Source organism: Ammodytes marinus (assembly GCF_949987685.1).
Source record: "Ammodytes marinus genome assembly, chromosome: 9".
NCBI lineage: Eukaryota > Metazoa > Chordata > Actinopteri > Uranoscopiformes > Ammodytidae > Ammodytes > Ammodytes marinus.
The window spans coordinates 10479564-10502289 of record NC_137213.1 but is presented as its reverse complement, the minus strand read 5'-3'; the positions used below and the strand labels follow the sequence as shown (position 1 = coordinate 10502289).

The 22726-nt window shown below is 40.6% G+C and overlaps 1 protein-coding gene across 1 annotated transcript; it reads left to right on the top strand.

The window, feature by feature from the left end:
* Positions 1–2810: 2810 nt before the first annotated feature.
* On the top strand, positions 2811–22551 carry myripa (myosin VIIA and Rab interacting protein a; the record flags this gene model as incomplete). The annotated part of the gene is made up of 19 exons (XM_080034016.1): positions 2811–2842; positions 4322–4479; positions 8519–8740; positions 10763–10899; positions 12887–12967; positions 14285–14385; positions 15321–15401; positions 15584–15733; positions 15919–16054; positions 16337–16839; positions 17344–17542; positions 17636–17886; positions 17944–19317; positions 19679–19735; positions 20272–20451; positions 21323–21484; positions 21881–21979; positions 22126–22186; positions 22535–22551. Exons 2-19 carry the CDS (start codon positions 4370–4372, stop codon positions 22549–22551), a joined length of 3921 nt encoding a protein of 1306 aa, XP_079890142.1. The 5' UTR covers positions 2811–2842; positions 4322–4369.
* Positions 22552–22726: the final 175 nt, after the last annotated feature.

The following is a 22726-nucleotide window of genomic DNA, read 5'->3' as shown; positions in this document are numbered from 1 at the left end:
ATGATGTTGGTCCACTGTGTTATCAAGTCCAAAGTCACCACAGCTGTCTACCAGGAGATTTTAGAGCACTTCATGCTTCTGTCTGTTGACAAGCTTTATGGAGATGCTGAATTACTTTTTCCAGCAAGACTTGACACCTGCCCACAGTGCCAAAACCACAAGTAACTGGTTGACTGACCATGGTATTACTGTGTTGATTGGCCAGACAACTCTCCTGACCTGAACCCAATAGAGAAACTATGGACTATTGTCAAGAGGAAGATGATACACACCAGACCCAACAATACAGACGAGCTGAAGGCCACTATCAAAGCAACCTGGGCTTCCATAACACCTCAGCAGTGCCACAGACTGATAGCATCCATGCCACACAATAGGCAATCATTTGTGCAAAAGGGGCCCAAACCAAGTACTTAGTACATATGCATGATTATGCTTTATAGAGGGCCGACATTTCTGCATTTAAAATCCTTTTTTTATTGATTTTATGTAATATTCTAATTTTCTGAGATTTTGAATTTGGGGTTTTCATAAGCTGTAAGCCATAATAATCACAATTATAACAAATAAAGGCTTGAAATATCTCACTTTGAATGTAATGAGTCTATATAATATATTAGTTTCACCATTTAGGTTGAATTACTGAAATAAATGAACTTTTGCACGATATTCTAATTTTTCGAGTTTCACCTGTATATAGCCTACATTAGTTTAACAGTAAAAAAACAGCATGCAGTTCTCAACCTGTCCACTAGTTGCCTTCAGACAGTATTTGTCCTGTTGTACCTTCCTGTTCGCTGATATGCTGAGTATAGCAAGTAATCATACTATTATCCCCACCTGCAGTGGCGGACTCAGACTGTTTGAAGGCCAGGGGCGAAAAAATAAAAAGGGCACATTCTGGACAACACCAGCGGACACAGTCGCTTTTCTAACTTGATGGTGTTTTGTTCCCCCAACGGAGCCTTAAAGGCAGCGCTGCCTGGAAGGCTCTATCCCCTAACCTTATAGCAAGCACTGCCTTGAAGGTCCCATTCGGGGCACTTGTTACATCTCCATGTAGCACTTAAAAAAAATTGTTGTGCTCATACAATTAAACAAATAATTAATTAAAAAAATTAACTTCAAAGACACTGTTTCCCCTTAATCTAGCGACTTTATAAACACCAAAATTAGTTGTTCACATCATTGTGCACTTTCACATTTTAGCCAAAGAAAGGAGGATGCCTTGCTGCTTTCATCTTTACTAACATTTAAGTAAAAATAAGAAAATTCAATGTGCTGCTACCATACAGTCTTTGACCGCTGACAGCCAGCTACAGAAAAATGTAAGGAAGTTTTCCTTCTTGTTGAGGTGATAGCTGACCATTATCGTCTCTCTTGCATGAAATGACCTACACTTGAATGATCTTGAACGCTCAAAAAATGTATATACATTTTATACGGATTATGCAAACTGAAAATATTAAGTTTTTCTAACATGGCATCTAATTGCACTTTTCCACTATGGGTTCTAACGTACTCTTAATCCGCTTTTTGCTTCGTTATCCAGTGGAGATTTAAGTACCACTCGATGTAGCTGTTTGTCATAGCGACGCCACATGAAAGCAACGCCTCTTTCGCATTCCCCATTCGTCAGCTATCAAAGAGAGGAACGTCTGCACCTCATTAGCTAACCACAACATGTTTTTTTCGGTTTGCCATATTCTTGCTCCAGAGGATACATCATCATCATTTAGGCCTATTGTATGGAGGGGCAACCTAGGGCACTCATTAATTTTTGTTCATGTGTAAAGGGAAGCCAATAAGGCACTTTCTCTCATTTTCACCACCGTAGAGGGCACTTTAGCAACACTTTTTCAACCATGGGGGCACCAGACGGGCAGAAGGGCACTAGAAGGACCAGAAGGGCACTATTAGGGTACTATAGGGGGCACTAAGGGCACCAGATGGGCATAAGGGGACTATAAGGGCACTCATTAAGGCACGTCATCGAATTTTCTTGTTCTAGAGGGCACATCATCATAATTTATTGTATGCAGGGGCACCCTAGAGGGCACATAATCATGTTTTGCACGTGAAAAGGGCAGCCAATAAGGCATTCCCTCTCGTTTTCACCACTCTTGAGGGCACTTTAGCGCGCTTTTTCAACCATTGAGCCACGAGGGGGGTCAGTCGACCTCCTGCCCCCGCCCCCCCCCACCTCCTGAGTCCGCCACTGTCCACCTGTCCCGAGTCCCGACCGAGTCCAAGGCCGAAACGATTTTAACAGTTATTTCGGGAAGTTATTCTGACAGTGACGGCTAGATATTAGTGTACAATAAATTAATACACGTGTGAGCCACATGAGTAGGCCTGATATGAAATCCACTTGTTATTCTCCTGGGAAACAGAAAAAAAAATGTCCACACTCAAAACCAGTAATAATTTGTTTTCTATATATGTTTACAGAAACTTTCATCACTTCATCTAATCCGTGTGTCCAGCAGGAAACACTGGAAGTGTATGGAGAAGCCTAGACCCCTGGCTGTATCCTTTATCCTGACCCACCAGGCTTTATCCTGAGAAACACCGCGACTGGCTGTAAGCTATAAGGACCAGACCTGGAGCGGAGAAATAGCGGCGAGGCTAGGAGACACTTTTCAACCTTTGGGGAGGGGAAAGTAATTAATTAATTCAATAGGCTATATTTATGCGATTGTATTTTTGTAAACGTGTATGCGCCAGCTCACGCGCAGCCTAATTCCCACGAGGAGTAAACGTTGTAGTAATTGCATTTTTTTTCTCCCTTTGGATGTGAAGGTGGCTTTCCTCAGCGAAGGCAACTAAAACTCAGAAATCGGTGAGTGTTTATGAATGAATGTTGTATTTTTGTATAGGCTACTGTTTGTTATCAGCAACCTGCAGAAAAACCGTTGCAATTACTAATATGTAGGCTATGCTTATAACTGTGTCTGATCATTTAAGAGGAAAGGAGCAAATACTTTTATTTCGGGATTTGTTCCAGTTTAATGAATTTTATATATTATCAACACAACAGCGAAGTAGCACACAAGAAAAAGTAGGCCTATCCTACTCATAGTCGTGATATTTGTTATTTTTAAATCTTGATCTGCTCTACTGCTCTAAAGCTGATGATCAGTGAAACAACTGATTAATTCCAGACAACCTGATCTGCTGTTATTTTGGATTCATCAGAGAAAATAGACCTCAGCTAAATGTCTGACAGAAAGAAAGAGAAAGAGAGATTTCTTTAGTAGGAATGCTAATGCGGAAAACCCAAATTCAGTCCGTGTTAATACCCCGGATTTACTTGTGTAAGTAGATTGTTGGAGATCAAAATGAGTTTGAAGTGCCTATTAAGACACAGTCATGCACTATATAAATGTCAACCAGGAAAGTGCATTGACTGCCAGGTTAAATTTATTTAATACAGTTAAAAGTGTGTATTCAATATGTGGTTGTTTTAATTCACCATCCCTCAGTAGACAAGGCTTCAGTAGGACTCTGAAGGAAACTTTGCTGGGAATTTTCTACCACTGTATATAGCTTAACAGATCAAATTCAGAGTGTTTCCAGAATAAAAGCATTATCATTTACTTTTTTCTTTTGGCGATAGGTTGTTATTCAAGAAATATTCAAAGGTATACAGCAGTGAGATACAGGTTTAAATGTCATGACATATACATTAGTACTAAAACAACAGCCCTTCGTGTAGGTTAAAATGTTCAGTTTTCTCTTTTGAATAGGCATAGATTAAACTTTAACATCGTTTTGGAGGCTGCACTTTATTGTTAACTATTGCATTTTACAGAGAGGTCTTTTTATTATTTATTTATTTTGTCCATGTCATTATGAAAGGAACAACAGAAACACCTGTCATTATGATGCAATACAAGGACTTAAAGTTGTTGTTTCTTTTATTACCTCAGAATGAGCCTTTTATATCAAAATAGGAGTGGAGCTTTATACCATGTTGTACCGCCATGTTCTTCTCTACAGTAGCACAAAATGGACAAATTTAACCGCCTTGCACATTTTTATTAGTGGGTCTCCATTGTAAATGAACCTGTTGGGAGACATAGAATAGGGACGATAGAATAAATAACTAAATCCATCTTCACCTCATGCCTTGATATTGTGGAATTAAAAATACACCTTTGTTACACACTGTACCTTTAATGTACACAACTGTTAGTAATAATACATAAATACATGCCACAACTGCAACAATAAAAACAACATTAAACACAAAATGTTACACAAGTATACGCTATGCAAGTTAACTGAATTGTACATTGTCTTTTTTTTTCTCCCTTAGATGATCAAAGCGAGCTGTCTGATTGGTCCGAGGAGTTGAGTGTCAGCGATGGGCCGTGAGTTAGATCTGTCGGGGCTGACGGACACCGAGGCAGAGCATGTGCTGCAGGTGGTGCAAAGGGACATGAAGCTCCGCAAGAGTGAGGAGGAGCGCCTCAGGTCAGTCATGGTGCATGTTTCACAGCCAGCAGCTGCTTATGGGACCTGTCCTAATGATTTCTATGAAGACGCTGGACTCCAAACTACCCTGAGACTTTGAAAAATACCCCAAACCAAACAATTATTTCACATTTACATTTATCTACATTTTACATTTATGAGAAAAAAAATGATACAAACCCTGCATTTCTCATGTACAGTAACTGTCAAGCTGAATAATATTAAGTCATTGTAATACATCACAATTTTTATTTGTTCAAGTACTCAGCAAACTTCTTGGATGGGGACTTTCAAGATATAAAAAAAATATATAAGCTTTCTAGATATTTACATGTACATCCTGTGTCTGTGCCCTGAAATGTTTCTTCATAACTCTGGACGGGAAGTGACCGCCTTTTCCTGTTGTACTCAGACTAGTTTCCGCAAAACCTCTATCCTGCATTCAGAGCACAAACACAATGCATATGAACACAAAGACAGAATGAAATGCTAATTGGGCAGGCTTGAACTGAGTCTCTGGTTAACATCGACCTGCGTTTGGTCGGAGAGTGAGAGGAGTGCATAATAGTAGGAAATGATTTGTCATTTTGCCGAATATAGGTAAGAATAACATGGTGATGTAATTTCCTTGTGATTCTTTGAGTTGCTCCTGGTGTCTTAGTGCTTTACACAATGTTATCCCTCCACTTACCCTTAACCAAAATTGCTTTTTTTGGGAACCAATTCAAAAGATAAAGAATTGGACCACTTATGCAAGATAAACCTAATGGCTGTAATTTCCTCAACATTCCAATGCCTTATTTTGGCTTCAGCCTCGCTTATTGAACTCTGCCCTTCACATGAATAACTTTAGCTTGATATTTTATCAAATTTAAATTCATATATAGTTCTTTAATGACATTTGTTGTAGCAACAGTTGCTCTCAACACTGAATATCATCTTTGTGAGTAAACAATAATAAAAGTCTTTAAAGGAGTAATGTGGAGTTTCTAGTTGCCATGTGGATGTGTCCCTGTTCTATTTAACTAGTGAAGACTCACATGCATGATTGTGACACCATAGAGGCTCAGTACCCGTCTCAGCAGACCCGGGTTCGACTCTAGTCCGGGTCGTTTGCTGAATGCCATCCCTTTCTCTAACCTATTTTATCTCCGTCTCTCCACTCTGTCAAATAAAGCATGCACAACTGCCAACAAACAAAACATCTGTGAAAAAGAGGAAGACTGCAGACTCAACAGGAAATCTTTTTAATATTATTTAATATATTTGCACTTTCAAGTTATCCATTTTAATCCTGTTTAAATTGTGGAGAAGGAACAGGAATTCCTTCCTTTAATCTCTGAAATAAGGCAAAGCCTATTAGCAAAGGAATGTATATTCATCTTAAATCTAGTTTCTTGCGAGTGACTGTGAGTTACCCCTAGTTACCATATTTACAGTCAATACAAACAGAATATGGTGCTGGTCTCTACCAGAGTCAGTAAGACTTTATTGTGAAAGGAATGTTTAGTTTAGTTTAGTTTAGTTTAGTTTAGTTTAGTTTAGTTTAGTTTAGTTTAGTTTAGTTTAGTTTAGTTTAGTTTAGTTTAGTTTTTCCACATACAAATCGATTAAAAAAAACATGTAGTTAAAAAAAAAATTAAAATACATGTGAGGATGTGGCAGAAACCTGTACAGGCTTATATAAAGCCACACCCAAAATACATTTACATATTAATATTAGCAGATCAGCACACAAGCGCACACACACACACACACACACACACACACACACACACACACAAAAACATATGTATAAATGAAAAAAAAATGAAAAAAGAATGCAAAACAATCAAAGAAATTCAGAACAAAACCCAAGACAATAATAAAAAAGAAAAAAAAAGATAGAAAAATAAATCAGTTTAAATCAGATAGAACTAATCAAAATGTAGTGATACAAATTCATGTGTTTAAACCAAACAAGCAGACAATCATGTTAAATATATAAATCAAATTCCTGTTTTAAACTAATTGCTTTAGATAGCATGGAATTCTGCAGTCTCTTTTTGTATACAAAAAATCAAGTAAATGTACATTTTCATTCCATAGTATGACGCCACGGTATTTAATGCAAGATTGACTGCGGGAAGATTTATACAGAGGCAGATGGAGATTTTCAGCTTGTCTAGTACAATGATTATGAAATTTTGAGTTTGAGTACATCCAAAAGTACAAGGTAAATCTGTCAACTTATAGCTCACCTTAAAAACAAAAGTGCAAATTTGGAGAATATTTATATCATAAATAGACAACAACTTCAATTTATATAAAAGTGGTGCACTTGGTACCAGAGGTTTTGAGAAGGTCGCTAATCTAACAAACCTTTTCTGCAGTAGCACAATTTTATTTAGGTACGATGAAAATGTACTCGCCCCAAACAATATTACAGTATGTTAAATATGGATAGATCAGACTGTAGTATAATGTTAATAAACATGACTTGTGAACAAAAACTCTTATCTAAGGATCCCAAGTGATTTAGTTACCTTAGTTACCTTATGATTTAGAACACAATGTTGTTAGATTCACGAAATATTTAGTGCATTTAGCACCAGACTACCTGGCTGTAGTTTGGTCTGGCTGTGCGAGACTAGCACCAGACTGGCTTTGTTGTGAGTGAATTTGTTGTTATATGTGGTGAAATTGATACGGCTCAAATATCAGACTGTGTTTATCTTGTTAAGCCTCCCTGTAGGAAAAACAAGTTCTCTGGAGAAAAAGCCACAGGAATAGGTTCACTACAACTGCACTTGTTAATTGGGGGGATTGCTGGCATATGTTTCACTGCTATGTAAACCCACCCACGCACTGCACTGCACTGCACACACACATACACATACAGCAAGTCAATTAGACGTACACACACTCACACTCTCACACACACACACACACACACACACACACACACACACACACACACACACACACACACACACACACACACACACACACAAACACACACACCAGCCACTACAGGTGGACCGTTACAGAAAAACACAACATAAAAAAAGGTTCTAAACAAGGATCAATTAATTAATAATCAATTAATTTTAGCTAATAGCCATCGGATTAAACAATGAATGTAATCCATACACTTTACCTCCCCTCTGGAAGTGATTTATTTCATTGAAACAGAGTTTTTGTCTAAACTCCAACATAATTACCAACTGGTGAACGTTATAGCAGCATTTAGCAGCTACAGAGTCATTTCCCTCAAACAGAGCTAAAAGAGAGGGAATATGGGACTTAACTGTATACGGAAAACACAAACAAGACTCTTTAATGCTTTGCTGGATGTGTACATTTGCAACCGCTCGCTGGTCATCAGTTATTACAGATTTAAAGTGAGTAAAACATTTGAGCATCTTATCTGCTTTTGAAGGTCATGCTGTATGATGGAAAGCTCCAGAACAGCTACTGAATTTGACCTTGTGCTTAGACTGTGTTCTACTGTATATAATAATACATATCTGTGATGCCCTGCAGTCTTCGGGGCAGAGATCCTGCTGCTGCTGTTGGAGAAAGCACACATACTGTATTATTCAGCTCAGTCTCCTCCTTCGACCTTTACACGACCACAGCAGGCAGCGTTTAAATGAATGTGAGATTATATCTACTGCTGCTACTATACTCCATTAAGAATGAAAAAGGGAGGGAGGGGTATATGACGGGAGACATTTCTGCTTATTTTTCAATCATCATCTACGTTATTAAATGATGTTTGGTAAGTGATGAGATAACCGACTTTGTGAAACCACTCAATTTTCATTAAAAGGCAGACAGAGGATCAGTGTGCCTGGCTTTATGTGCACTCCATTTCCTCATTGTAATAGTAATAATAATAATCGTATTTGCTTTATCCATAGAGTGTAACTTTATCTCTCTCTCTCTCACACACACACACACACACACACACACACAGATGAAAAGACAGGCAGTGGATTTCTGGTTTCACTATCCTCCTCTCCCTCTCTCTATCTCTCTCTCTCTCTCTTCACAGTGATCTGAAGCAGGAGCTGTTGGAGGAGGGCACTCGTTGCCTCCTGTTGTCACGGCAGAGTTGCTTCAACCGGCGCTGCTGCATTCGCTGCTGCTCGCCGTTCACCTTCCTGCTCAACCCCAAGCGCCAGTGCTCCGAGTGCGGCTACAACGTCTGTAAGGCCTGCCGGGTCTACAGCAAGTGGGGCAAGACCTGGCTGTGCTCCAACTGCCAGAAGAGCAGGTAAGGGTCCCAGTGATGCATGGTGCTGCCATATGGTTGAGGATGAGAGGCTGACTGTAATGGCATAAAGGTTACTGGGGTCTTGCATCTGCCGCCCGGAGAGAAATGGATTTAGCACTTAGTACACACATCTTAGTCAGAAAGAGTCCGCTACAGGCTGGAATATTTACACTGACACAACATGACATGAGAGAAAGGGACTTAACAGGCAAGGGTGTCAGAGGATGTGGAGCTACACAAAGTGTATGTGCTTAGGCAGTTTTCTCTTTTTATCAAGTTAAAATGGTCGTTTTGTGAAGTGTTTGTCAAACTGAGTCGAACTGTTGAATGGCAGGCTGTGTTTTATGTTACAGAGATCCTTTAATGAACAATTCAGTGCTTCAGATTACTTATAGTTTGGTGTATTTCAAATTTTGCATTGCAAACCCATGAGCATGCCAAAACCTTTTGGTTAAATGGGAGAAGGTATAGGCATTAAGAGTCTTTTGTGCATAAAAAATAAGATTTTTTATAGTTCGAATTTTCTATTAAAGGGTAAAACTGGTATTAGGCTACTCTGTTTTTTCTAACCTGGGATATTCTAGTTATCACTGTCGGCCAAATATGTATGAAGGCAAAAGTCTCTATAACTGCGCTGAAGCTGACCCTCAAGGGCTTGGTACAATCTTTTTTAAATGTTCATGATATAGTACATTAAAAAGCACGTTATAATTTCGACCACTGTCTGATAATCCATCTTCCTTCTCGCTGGTAAATAAACATCCATGACTGTAGGGAGACACCACAGGACTGTAGGAGTCTCCTAAAGCTGGGTCTCACTAGGAGGTTTTTCAGTGTCACATCCTGTCAACACACTTACTGTACACACGCTCACTCAGCCTCTTCAAACTGCAACTCAAGCGCACAGTGAGTGAACAGATGGCAAGTTATTAATTAAACATGCTGACAGTTTTCTACAGCTGTCATGCCTAAACATTCAACTATATCCAAGGTCATTTTAATGCTAAATATTTGGAAGATGAGATATAAATCAGTCTTTCATAAATTAAATCTACATCCGAAGCCGCTTTTCAAAATACCCTTGTTATTACTATGAATAATAAATGACAACTCTCTGTGCATATCTATTTCTCACACGGAGGTCCAGTGGACTTTAAAACCAGGGAGAAGAGCACAAACAAAAAATACAAATATTTGGATGAAGTGACTGTTCCAACTTTGACAGAAGGAGGCTGTGTAAATGTAGAACGCTGGAGCTTGTATAAGACGATGATCACTAAAAAATGCTTTTTCAGGGCAATTAAGACTTTGCCGAGATTTAAGCATGGTAAAGTTACCGGCAACACATTTTGAAATGGAAATCTGACAAACACACCGTATTATTTCTACACACAGTATGCAACAGTTTGTTTATTTCCCACAGTGTCTTGTTGTACTCTTATATTATATTCTCTTTTGATGGTTAGAATTTGAACGTACACATTCAGAGGGTTTCCACGTACATACAGCTACTCAGGCTCCCATTAACATGCTTCAGAAAGCTGATACAAGCTAGAGGGTCTGGATGACGAAGTCTGTGGGCTGCAGGGAGGGAGTGAACCTTCACAGCTGCCCCCAGCTGGATGTGTTCATCTGAGCCTATGAGTCAAACTGTGCACAGGACAGTTCAGCTTAGTGACGGTGCAGATAAGTTAATGTGCCCCTCATGTGTATGTGATGTGTGTTTCCAGAGGCCTCTGTCCCCTCAAACTCAACTGAAAACTCAGTGATGTGCTGTAAATATGTGGTGAATTTGATCTAATCAGTCATGCAGTACTCTGTGTGTGCACCTGTATGTAATGTGCAACCTTGTTTTCGTGAACAAATTTCATTTATGATGATAAATGATAAACTGTACAGAGATATTCGTCAGTTTTCAGTGTGCTAAATATCTATGAAGATGAATCAAAAATGGCGGCAATGTATCGGCAGAAGATACTTGATCATATTTCAAACTGAAGCTTGCCGGTGTGTCTCCCTCAGGTTGTTGAAGACACAGTCACTGGAGTGGTTCTACACTAATGTGAAGAAGCGCTTCAAGAGGTTCGGGAGCGCCAAAGTGCTGAAGACGTTTTACAGGAAGCATCTGGCGGAGCATGGAGCGCTTTCAGAGCTAACCGGTAAATTACTCTGCTCATTAGTGTCACAGCTAAAACCTCTTTCCATTAACCTCGATGTTATGACAAAGCTGTATTCACAATGATTTATTTTTTAATTCATCTGATGGTGGCTTGACATTTAGGGTTAACCTGCGCATACAAATACATCTCCGGAGAGCTTAGCCGGAAAATATGACATCCAAAATATGACTCTGTTCTACGAGCCTAATCCTGTAAACAGATTACTGTAGAGACAATCTGACCTCATGAGAAATCATACTGATCTTTTATAAGAAGAAATGTGTCCAGACAAACTATGTGCATTTTTCTGTGCCACAACATTTGACATTTCATCCAAGGTCGCCATAGTAACATATTCTCATTTAGAGCATTTTCATTAATTAATATAGAGGAGGATTTAAGAAACATTTGGTGTGGTCTTGTACTTCTATCCAGAGCTGTTCCAGTCATTTCCTTTACTGTATGCAGAAGTATAGGGTTAGGGGCTTTGCTGGAGCCAGCCATGCTGAAAATGTATTCCTGGTACTCTGCAGTGATTTGAATAAGACTGTTCACCCAGCAGCACATGCTCTAGTCAAAAGAGTGCATCTCCTGGCCATACGTTTCACAGTCTCTGATCTGATCCAGCAGACGAGGGATTTGAGAGCATTATGCATGTTCTGTGGCAAAGAGGTCGCTGGCTGCAGAAGTTGCACAGCTGTGAGAGGTCGAAAAGCATCAGAATAAAAAAAAAAACGCTGACATTTTAGGAACTAAAGGCAACGTCTTATGTAAAACATTTTCCCCTCAAGACACATGGAAACACTGCACTGCCCAGCGACATCACGCTTTAAGGGTTAAAGCAAAATAAACTGAAAAGCAGAAGAAAACGGCAATAGAAAACATGCAGAAAATGTTAACAAAACTGGATGCTTATTTGAATGTAGTAGAGAATTACAGCTGCTGAGAAGTCAGAAGCCAAAATTATGCTAATCGTTAGTACAACACCATACTAATATATTGTTAGGTAATCAAACTCAATCAAATTGTTATTTTACAGTTGAGTGAGAAATTACTTAAGTGACTGTGATTGCTTCTAATTTATTAACCTGCCGTCCTCTACATTTATGATACACTTTAGGTATTATGTCAATAATCATAGCATATTGTCATACAGTGTCGTACATACTCATGTATGTCACTGTCAGTGCACCCTCCCTCGTGGTGCATTTGGGGTTTCTGTGACCTTTAAGTGAGCTAGAGGCAACTGTGTTGGTCATGGGTGTTTTTCATGTCCCTGTGCTGCGGCCAAATATGTCCTCACTCAGTACATGTTACAGCACAGATGTCTGCACGCATACACACACACACACACACACACACACACACACACACACACACACACACACACACACACACACACACACACACACACACACACACACACACACACACACACACACGTGCCTTTTTTTGAATAATCCGTATAATACAGTTTCATATTACTTTTTAAAGTCATCTCTTTGCCCTCAAAATGATTGCACCTCTGAACTAGTGCACACATATCATGTTGTCTGGTAATACCACACGCAAGGCTGCTCTAATGCACTTATATAACCACAAATGGCCGTATTGTTGCATGAATGTTTACATGACGTGAAAAGAGCTCAGGGCTCTGAGTCGTAGGGAGAAAATATCCACAGAGTGACTAAGCATTTTCACTGCTCCGTCATCAACTTAAAGGTCATGTCCTGTATTTAAAATAATATTTGGTTCTGCGACTACAACAAAGATAGGTCATCAATTATGTTCTCAATTTCGGTTTGGGTTTAATTTTTGAACCCATTCCTTTTAAACAAAAAAAGATTTAATCCACATGTCTTTTCATGTGTGTGTGTGTGTGTGCGTGTGTGTGTGTTTGTGTGTGTGTGTGCGCACGCGCGCGCGTGTGTGTGTGTTTGTGTATGTGTGTGTGTGTGTGTGTGTGTGTGTGTGTGCGTGTTTGCAGACGGCAGCACCTACGAGGACAGTATCTGCAATGAGGGCAGCGTCTGTGGGAGCGACTCAACCTTCTACAGACAAACCGAAGGTGCTCATTTACTAATGGTTTCACTGATACTTGCACACTTGTTGTTATATTTTAAATGACGTATTAAAGCTATGGCCAGAATATGGTTAGCTTAGTTTAGCGTAAAGGCTAGGAAAAAAAGGGGGGGAGAGGGACTGCTAATCTGGCTTTGTCCAAAGGTGACTAAATCTGGTTCAATCACAGGATCAATTTAAAGCTCTTTTCATTACCAGTTTCCCCCCGTTTGCAATCTTTGTGCTAAGCTAAGCTAACCCAACTTTGTGGTGAATGAAGATGTCAGAGTTGTATTGATTATCTCACATATTTGCAAGAAAAAAGCTAATAAACGTATTTTACAAAATGTTATAGATATTGGTCTGTTAAAACTATATTTTGATAAAGGTTTGGTCTACAAGACTTGGCGTCAACTGGAGGAAAGTAAAGAAAATGCAAGAGTCGTTGCAAGACCCTTTCAGATATTAATCAAATTGCCACATAGTGAACTTGACATCTTTAACGGCCCGGGGCATGTTTGCCCGTTTGGTAGTTCAGCCTTGTAACAATGAGTGCTGAACTCCATCTCCATATGGAAATCCCTGCAACCGACCATCTGTGGCCACATTATTCAGTTTAATGTTATTTTGAGATCATTGTAGCCTAATCCTTGAATTCGCATTTGTTCCCAGCTGCCACAAATGTAATGCGAGATGAGACAGTGGACAGATGAATAGTCAAACCATCTTGATGCATATCCTTTTTGGTTCTGCTCTTCTTTTTTTTTTGCTTATTCTGTCCAGTTCTGCCTTCACTTCTCAATCTTCCAGTTCACTGCACTAACATATGGAAGCTCGTGTCCGCCAGTTAAAGAAAAAAAATATATAACTTGGTTATAAAAATTACCCCATGGTTAGTCAAAATGTTGAGATTAAAAAGTCAAAATGGTGAGAAAAGGTTAAAATATTACTTATCATCCCAAAATAATTTTTGACTTTTTAACTCATAATTATGACTTACCCTGTGGACATTTTTATTACAATGTTTTTTATAATTTTTTTTAACAGCCTTCGATACTAACAGGATAAGTGACTGCAAAGGTGATTGAAAAGCTGCAGCTGCCCTATGGTCATGTCTCTCTCTGTATACTGTCTCAGTAAAACAAGTCAGGCAGTGGAAATAGAACAGTAGCACATGGCTAGTAAACAGAATGATTCAATTACCTCCTCCTATTTGACATCATCTCAACAAGTGAACTGTATTTTTTTAAACTTTGATTTCAGATCTATTTCAAGGATCATTCAGGTAATAACAAAACTAGTGATTGTGTTTCTTTGCGTTTAGAGCACAGCATGGCAGAGACACTCACTGTGGCCTTGCGCGTGGCAGAGGAGGCCATAGACGAGGCCATTTCCAACGCTGACTTCAGCAACGCCAGTCAGGTTATTTATGTTATTTACATCGTATCCATCTATGTATCTATATCCATCTAATCTATATATCTAGACTCTTTGTGTCCCTGTTTAATTTGTTATATTTTTTGTTTTCGTTGACATTTAATCTACCACAATTCACTTAGATAACCTTTCTCTGTGATTGTCCATACAATATAAGTGATTTTCAGACAAAACTGTGTTGTAGATGCTGCACTTTGTTTCTGTTAACTGGCCTGCAGTCAATACGCTTTGATAGGTATCCTCTACCGGTTTCTTCAGATTCCTCTGTCATCGGATTTATCTGCTTTTCTCTTTGAGTCACATTATGGAAAACCATCAGGATTATGATGAATGTAGTATGTTGGCATGCTGACTTATACATTTTGCTCATATCTAATGCCAGAATATGTGACATAAGTATCATTCCCTTATTAGCATATCTAAACCACACAAAACTTCACTACACAACACAACACAACACAGTTTTTATCACAAACAGTAAGTAAAACACGATTAAAAATAATTAAGTAGGTTAAGTCATTTTAGGTCTATGTAGACATCTCACCAACTAACATGGTATTCAGTTTTGAAAAGTTTAAGTGATGTGTTTGTTAACAGAATATTGAACTGAATAACATAAACTAGGAGTCGACCACTTCAATGAATTCTTCAGATATGCAGAACTCTCTGTAGGTTAAATCCCTACAAAAGTACATTTCTGTTTCTGCTGCGTTTTTCTAATACACTTCTGTATGTTAGAAACGACTTAACTCTCACTTATCTGTTAAAGTATCCCAAAGCTTTTGAAACGAGTACAGAAAATATGTAAATTTACATTAAGAGCAATAATCAGCTTAAAGTGTGTGAGTGTTTGTGTGTGTGTGTTTGAGTGTGTATTTGTGTTGTCGTCTCTTCCTATTTATGTTTGTTTGTTTGTTTACCAGAATAAGCAGAATGAAGCGCTCTATCTGCGGGAGCACAGAGGAGAGCTGGTTGAGGAACTGGCCAAAACTATTGTGCAAAAAGTAAGAAAAGACAAATCGATTTTGCTCGCCCTCACTTTTGTAGTGCAAAACACTCAAATGTATATTAGCAGGGGATGTTTGCTATAGGGCGACATAACACAACCATCATACTTGCTCTGATCTTTTAGGTCTGATGGAATCAGAGCCACATCCAGTACTCATCATGTCCTCCTCTCTCTTAGATTATTAATAGGAGGAAGACTTTGGCTGAGATGAGGGCAGAATACGACCAGGATTGGCTACTTGAAGACAACACTGACCTTGATCATCATCATCATCAGTCCGCCTGTGTCAAAGACTCCCGCTCCCTCAAACCCAAACCAGGCCTCTGGGTAAAAAAAACATCACAGTCATTCTCAATCACTTTAGGTTTTACAGTTACATTTAACAGTACAACACATGTACAAAAGCTGTTTGGAGGAAAAGCACATGTCCTGAACTACTGTTCTGTTATTTATTATTTAAGAATAAAGCAGGGGTTACCTGCCTGTTTGTCATATACCGTATCTCTTGTCAGAGGTCTCAATCTGCCTTCTCCCTGCTGGATAACGACCCTCCTCATCTGAGACAACACTCTCCACAGGCCTTACAGAAGGAAGGAGGGGGTTCAGCTGTGTCAACCTGGAAGAGCGTCGACCGGCTGGACAACGCTGGTTAGATCTATCTGTCTGTCTGTCTGTCTGTCTGTCTGTCTGTCTGTCTGTCTGTCTGTCTGTCTGTCTGTCTGTCTGTCTGTCTGTCTGTCTGTCTGTCCCTGTCTCTCTGTCTCTCTGTCTATGTTTAATATACTGTACATACATTAAGAGGTTAAACAAAATAGAAATGATATAAATGCAGTAGTAATAGTAATAAAAGTACAATTGATAACGTAATGGCATATGGTGTGTGTGTGTGTGGGTCTGTCTGTCTCTCTGTCTGTCTGTCTGTCCCTGCAGTGCTGAAGAGCCCGGATGGGAACTGGATTGCCCTGCAGAGCGGCCAGCTGTCCCGTCCCAGCCTGCTGACTCAAAGGAAGAGCCTGGTGTACAGCGCGTTGGAGAGAGAGTCCGGCGTGGTCTCCGCCTACGAAGGCCTGGACTCTGACAACGAAACCAGGCCTCAACCAGACAGCTCCTGGGGCACCGCACTGCAGGAGATCCACAGGAAGATGACACAGTCTAACTCCAATGACCGGATATCGGCCCCGTTGATGGGCCGCAGAGGCAGCAGAGACAATATGTTTTCAGACTCCGAGGGGAACTGGAAGGCCAAGGTGCCCGCGGAGATCAGGCGCCCGTCAGCCTCACGCAGGACCAGCATCATCGACATGAACTTTAACCTGGCTGGAGCAGGAGATAGAGAAGAGGACAGCGAGGAGGACGCAGGGCGGGAAGTGGCAAAAGTCAGGAGATCACGGAAGAAAAGGAAGAGCAGGAAAGAGGCAGCGGCTTGTGTGCTGGTAAGAAATGAATTATGTTGAGTATATTGGCTGTTAAAGATGGTGGTGTAGAAAAAATATAAAGACGCTAACAGACATGTAATAGTAAAATAAACACTACAATAAAATTTCGGACCTTTTATTCATACTGTTATAAAAGAAGAAGTAGACAATGTTTTGGAAGCAAAGGCGCCAGACATTTCAAAATTGACCAGCGCTTGACAAAACTATACTTTTGCTCGGCATGTCTTGCCTCAAAAACGTATTTCTTCACATTCACAGGATCACAGTAAAAAATACATTTATTGGATAGATATAGAGATGCAATAAAATAAACACGTAATGTACATTTTGGACCCTTTATTTAATATTACGAAAGATGACATGTTATTGGAGCAAAGGAGACAAAAATCTGAAAAAATTGACCAGTGTTTTCAAACACTTTACCTTTGATCGGCGTGTCTCGTTAAAACGCACTTTAAAAAGGTAAACATATAAATTGAATGAAAACGTATTTCTTCACAGGATCGCATTAAAAAAGACGAGCGTTCCCCGCCTTCATCTGACGCTGTGACCCCCGACACTCTGACGTCTGGAGGCACGACCCCTGAACCTGTCGACCTCGAGGATGACATCACGCCACAAGGAGCCAATCAGGTTGACCGGGAGCTCACCACGCCCACACTGCAACAGGAAGACAATGACGATATTGATGTCCTACAGAGTCAGGAGAAGACTGTAGGAAGTGAGGGAGATAGGACAACATGGAGGATAGAGATCGACTTGGATGAAGGGAAGACTGAGGATGAGGAGGAAGACAATGAGGAAGAGGAAGAGCTGAAGGACAGATTGTACCGGCTGGTGGCGCAGTCCAGAATCTCCTACTTCTCCTCCACCGATGATGAGTTGGACGGAGTGGGCCGGAGGGCAGGAGAGGGGGATGGACACATAGAGGAGGAAGGTAAAGAGGAAAAGACTGACGGACTCACATATAAACTGTGTCAGCTGGAGAAGGAAGTGGGGGCCAGCCAGTTCTCCTCCACAGAGGACGAGCTGGACAGAGTTGGCGTGGAAGCGAGGGATGAAGAGAAGAAGACAGGAGAGGGAGAGAAGGAGGAGGAGGTGAAGGAGAAGGAAGAGGAGGATGGGGAGAGTGAGGAGCTGGCGGTGAAAGTGTGTAGACTGGCCAAACAAGTCAACGCCAATCAATTTTCATCGACGGAGGACGAGTTGGACCGAGCGGGCAGGAGTGAGGACGGGGAGGAAGCGATGGGGGAAGGGGCGCGGTGGACACTGCAGGCGGAGAGAGACGTCCACGCCACTCAACTGCGCAACTTGGCCGGTCTAGTCGGCAGCCCTCGCCGGTTCACCTCGACCCAGGATCAGCTGAATAGAGTGGGAGAGAACGAGGGAAGAGAGACGGAGGAGGGAGGTGGAGGCGAAGGTGAGTGGGAGGAAGCCGTGGGAAAGGCTCGGGACAGGAGAGAATCCTTGGAAGATTTGGATGTGAAAATGTTCGATTTGAGGGACGACAGGGATGAGAGCGGTTCCGACGAGAACGTTCCGGATGGACGATGGACAGTAGACATCAGACAAGGTAAAACAGAAGAGAGGATAGATCGCACGGAGGAGGAGAGATTAACAGAGGATGGAGGGATGGAGAAGGGGCGTATAGGCGTAGAAAAAGTTTCGAAAGAGACAGGGGAATGGCGAAAGGCGGAGTTTGAGACAGTGGTGGAAGCAGAGAGGACGGAGGAGATGATATCCTCACAAGAAACAAAAGTCCAACAAGGGACTCAGTCAGAGGGGAAGTGGCCGGACGAAAATGAGCAAGAAGAGAGACAGGAAGAGGAAAAAGCAAAAGACAGTCCGTGGAAATGGGAGCTGGCAGCAGCAGAGGAGAGCTGCGACGAAGACGAATTTAACCGAATAATCAGCAGCATGTTGTTAATGACTCTGGAGGATATGCAGGGGGAGACGCTGAAGGATAAAGCTCCAGATAATGGGAGGATAAGGATAGAGAAGAGAGAGCCGGAGGAGGTGAAGAAGAAAAGTGGATTTGAGGTGGATACACACAGCGCAAAGGCATCACAGGAGGCAGGGTGTGAAAATGAATTTGAAATGTGTGGCGATGACGTAAAGACGGAGTCGTCCGTGAAGGCAACGCCAGGAGAAAATGCTTCCAGGCAAAAGGAGAGCAAAGATGGCAATAGACTGCAGGAGAAAGATTCAGATTCCCATGAAAAAATAAATCTATCAAAAGAATCACTCTTTGCCGTGACAATCAAAGAGACGATTGAGGCCAAGGGGACAATTCAAGGACAGGGATTGGATAAAGACAAACAAGAGGACATGATGATGGGACATACTGCAGACGGAAGTGAAGAAACAGATGGAAGACATGAGGACACCAAAGAAGAAGAAAAGACAGAGGCCACAGAGCAGAGTGACACATCTTCACTTCAGGAGAGTTTCCTGTCACCAGCAGAGATTCAAATGGTAAGAACGGACGTCTCAAAGCTTATTCTTTAGCTCACGGTTTCTATCATCATCCTCCACTAACAGTCTGTCGGGATTATGGCATTAAAGTTGGTCTATGTAACTTTTGAAAGAGAAATAAAACATTCTTCCCTTTACATATTACAAGTTTAATAAGTTAACAATTAAATTAATTTAAGACTTTAATGAACTTTAATCTAAAACGTCTTCCCATCCCCTATTTGCCACTAGTGGGCATTGTGCTCAGCAAAAGTGATGTCGGCCCACTTTAAAGAAAGCCTTACAGCTACTTCTGCTTCTTAACATCTCTGCTTGAAACTGCTATTCCTTCTTCTTCTGTGCTTTTCTCTGTTTGCTGTAGAGTAGTGACATGGAGATTTACACAACAATACACTTTTTATCAACTCTGCTGGAGCAGGTGAGAACTGGTTTTGCTTCAGGATGCAAGTGAACTCCATGTGCTGCTTTTTGTTCACTTTTTCCTTTTATTGCTTCTACCTTTTCATCTTATTAAGATATTTTTATTTTCAATATGCAGTTCAGAAGCATCTGCACTTTCTTGGCTAATGTATTATGTGTTGGCCAATCATATTATTAGCTGTGGATATGATGGAAGAGCCTATAATCACTTCTGTACTTTTTTAAATTATCTATTTTTTCAATAGATGGACTTAAAAGCAGTACTTTAAAGCAGTACTGTAATATAACTTCATTTCATTATTCTGATCCGAATGCTGCAGGATTTTCATCTCATCGTGTTTGATAAATTCTCTTTAGACAGTTGTGTGGGAAAAATACATTTAGAGTCAAAAACACTCCTAGGAATTAAATATGGGACTCAAGCTTAGACATTTCTATCAAATAAAAAGGGTTTGATGCACTTTTTCTAATCATGATATAAAATATGAGTGAGCCTTATCGAAATCTGTCTGTCTGTCTGTCTGTGTGCTGTAGAGGTACTCGGCTGTGTCTCTGCGCAGTATCACCACTGAGGTCCTAAAGGTGCTGAACGCCACTGAAGAGCTGCTGCAGGGAGTGGAGGGAGGAGAGCACACCCAGCTCTCCAACACCTCACTGCCACCTAACACCCAACACAAGAAACTGGACCAACAGTTCTCCAGACTGGAGGAGAACGTAAGCTTGGGATGATAACATCTGTAAATATAACCATGGCCAGGTCATTAAGGCGTTGGACTTTAGATCCAAAAGACAAATGTCCTCGTGGGTTCAAACCCCACTCCGGGCCTGGTATGGTTAGTGGTTACTAACACTTCCATATTTGGGGCTAATAGTTAGTTGTGATGTTGAACATCTAAAACATGATAGTATTTCATTGATTTAGCAGCTGGATTGCTCAGTAGGTAACACCATTGACTTGGGTATGGGAAAGCAGAGTTCGATTCCCAGTTGAACTGGGAGGGACCATTTTCTGAACTTGGCAAGACCCTTAATGCTAACTGCCTCCAGTTGTAAGTCGCCTTGGACAAAAGCGTCTGCTAAATGACATGTAATGTGATGTAATAGTCTTGATCCGTTTCTCTAACTATCCTGCTGAGTCCTTGAATTTGGATCTGAAAAGTCCTTAGATTTGATATCTTGAAAGAAAAATGTCCGGCACATGAACTCTTTATACAATGGTAAACAGTGTTAAATGGTACATTATTCACGCTTTTCCAGGTTCATACTTTCATATATTTTGGGGATATTCATTCAGCTGCCATCTTCATTCTGCATCCTCTCTATGGACCTTGAGTCTTATAATAAAAGTTGTTGATGATGATGATGATGATGATGATGATGATGATGATGATGATGATGTTGTAACAAAAACATATGGCCAGCAGGTTGTTTCTTCAGAATAGTAAACTTAAAAGATTGCCTTAAAAATTGTTACGTTGCCCTTACAAGCATCAACAAATGACTTCTCTGTTACAAAAAAACACGAGAAGTGCCTATTTAAATGTAAAATACCAAACTCTGAAGTGCGTCTTGTGTTGCCCTGCAGGTGTACGTGGCAGCCGGCACTGTGTACGGTCTGGAGGCGGAGCTGGGTGACCTGGAGGATTGCGCCAGGGGAATCTGCAGCGCCACGTCCGACTTGGAGCTTTGCTTCCTTGAGGAGCAGGTGGCATCAGCAGCTGCCAAGGTTCAACAGTCTGAGCTACAGGTGGGAGGAAGCTGGATGTATGCATCCATTTCACAGCTGACATTTGCATATTAAGAGTTCTGCTGCTTAATATTAGACCTGAATACTTTGACAGCTGTGGGAGCAGTGTGATGCGTGTGACGATTTAAAAGAGATAAAAGAGAGTTGGATGGAAGGAACAAAGCTCAGATTGTGTGGAAAAACAGCAGCACTGACAGTTTAGGTTAATCCCCTTTTACTCCCAAACACACAGAGCCTGATTCAATAGAAATGTGTTTCTGTAAAATGAACTTAACCAATTTTGATGGAATTTGGATTTGGACATTTTAAAAACCAGCCACAGATTGGCCTTTTGGAACTAACTATACCGGCTGTATCTTCACCAACAGATAATATACTTGTTTGTTCCTGCTGTAGATCTGTGACATCTCTGCCAGAATCGCTGCTTTGAGGAATGCAGGCCTCAATGTGGACACACAGTCACGCCTCACTAAGACCCGGACCGTTCCAATTATGGTGCCATACCTATATATCTCAAATTAACATTAACATCTCATTATCACTGTGTAACTCCAAACATTATGTAAAACGCCTTGTACAATTAATATGAAAAAATAATAATAACAAAATAAATGTGTGTGTTCTCATACATCTTCTTGCAGCCCGTCACTCTGGACTCGTCGAGACAGCTGAGAAGGCGATTACCTGCACCACCGGTGAAAGGTAAGGGACACAGATTCCATACAACACAGTGCACATTATGTAACCGTGTTCTGATTTAAAGTGTCGATCAACAGCTCCCACTTAAGTCAAGATTATTGATTTGCATACTTACTGTTTTGTATACTACTTTTGTCACTTCAACAATGTGAACATACGAAATGCTCAACACCTGTTCAGATTTTTGACTTGGTAATATTTGGAGACCTACACCAAATACGTTGAAGTTTTTGTAAAGTACATGCAAATTACTTCCACAAAATAATATAAAAATGCATTCATTTGGTGTTTTTTTTTCTCACATTTTGATACTATTATGACATAATACTATTTTGTTTGATTCTGTCTCAGGGGACAAGGAAATATAAATCATTGACCCAGGACCTCCGGCCGTACCTCCAACACAGCAGTGCCTTGATCCTGTCTGCAAGTCTCAAGTGATCCATTCAGAAAAACCATTTGCCTTAACTTAATTGTGAACTAAACATGCCTCAATTAATACGGGACTCTAGTACTGTATGTGTAACTGGTTTAGTTGTGCTG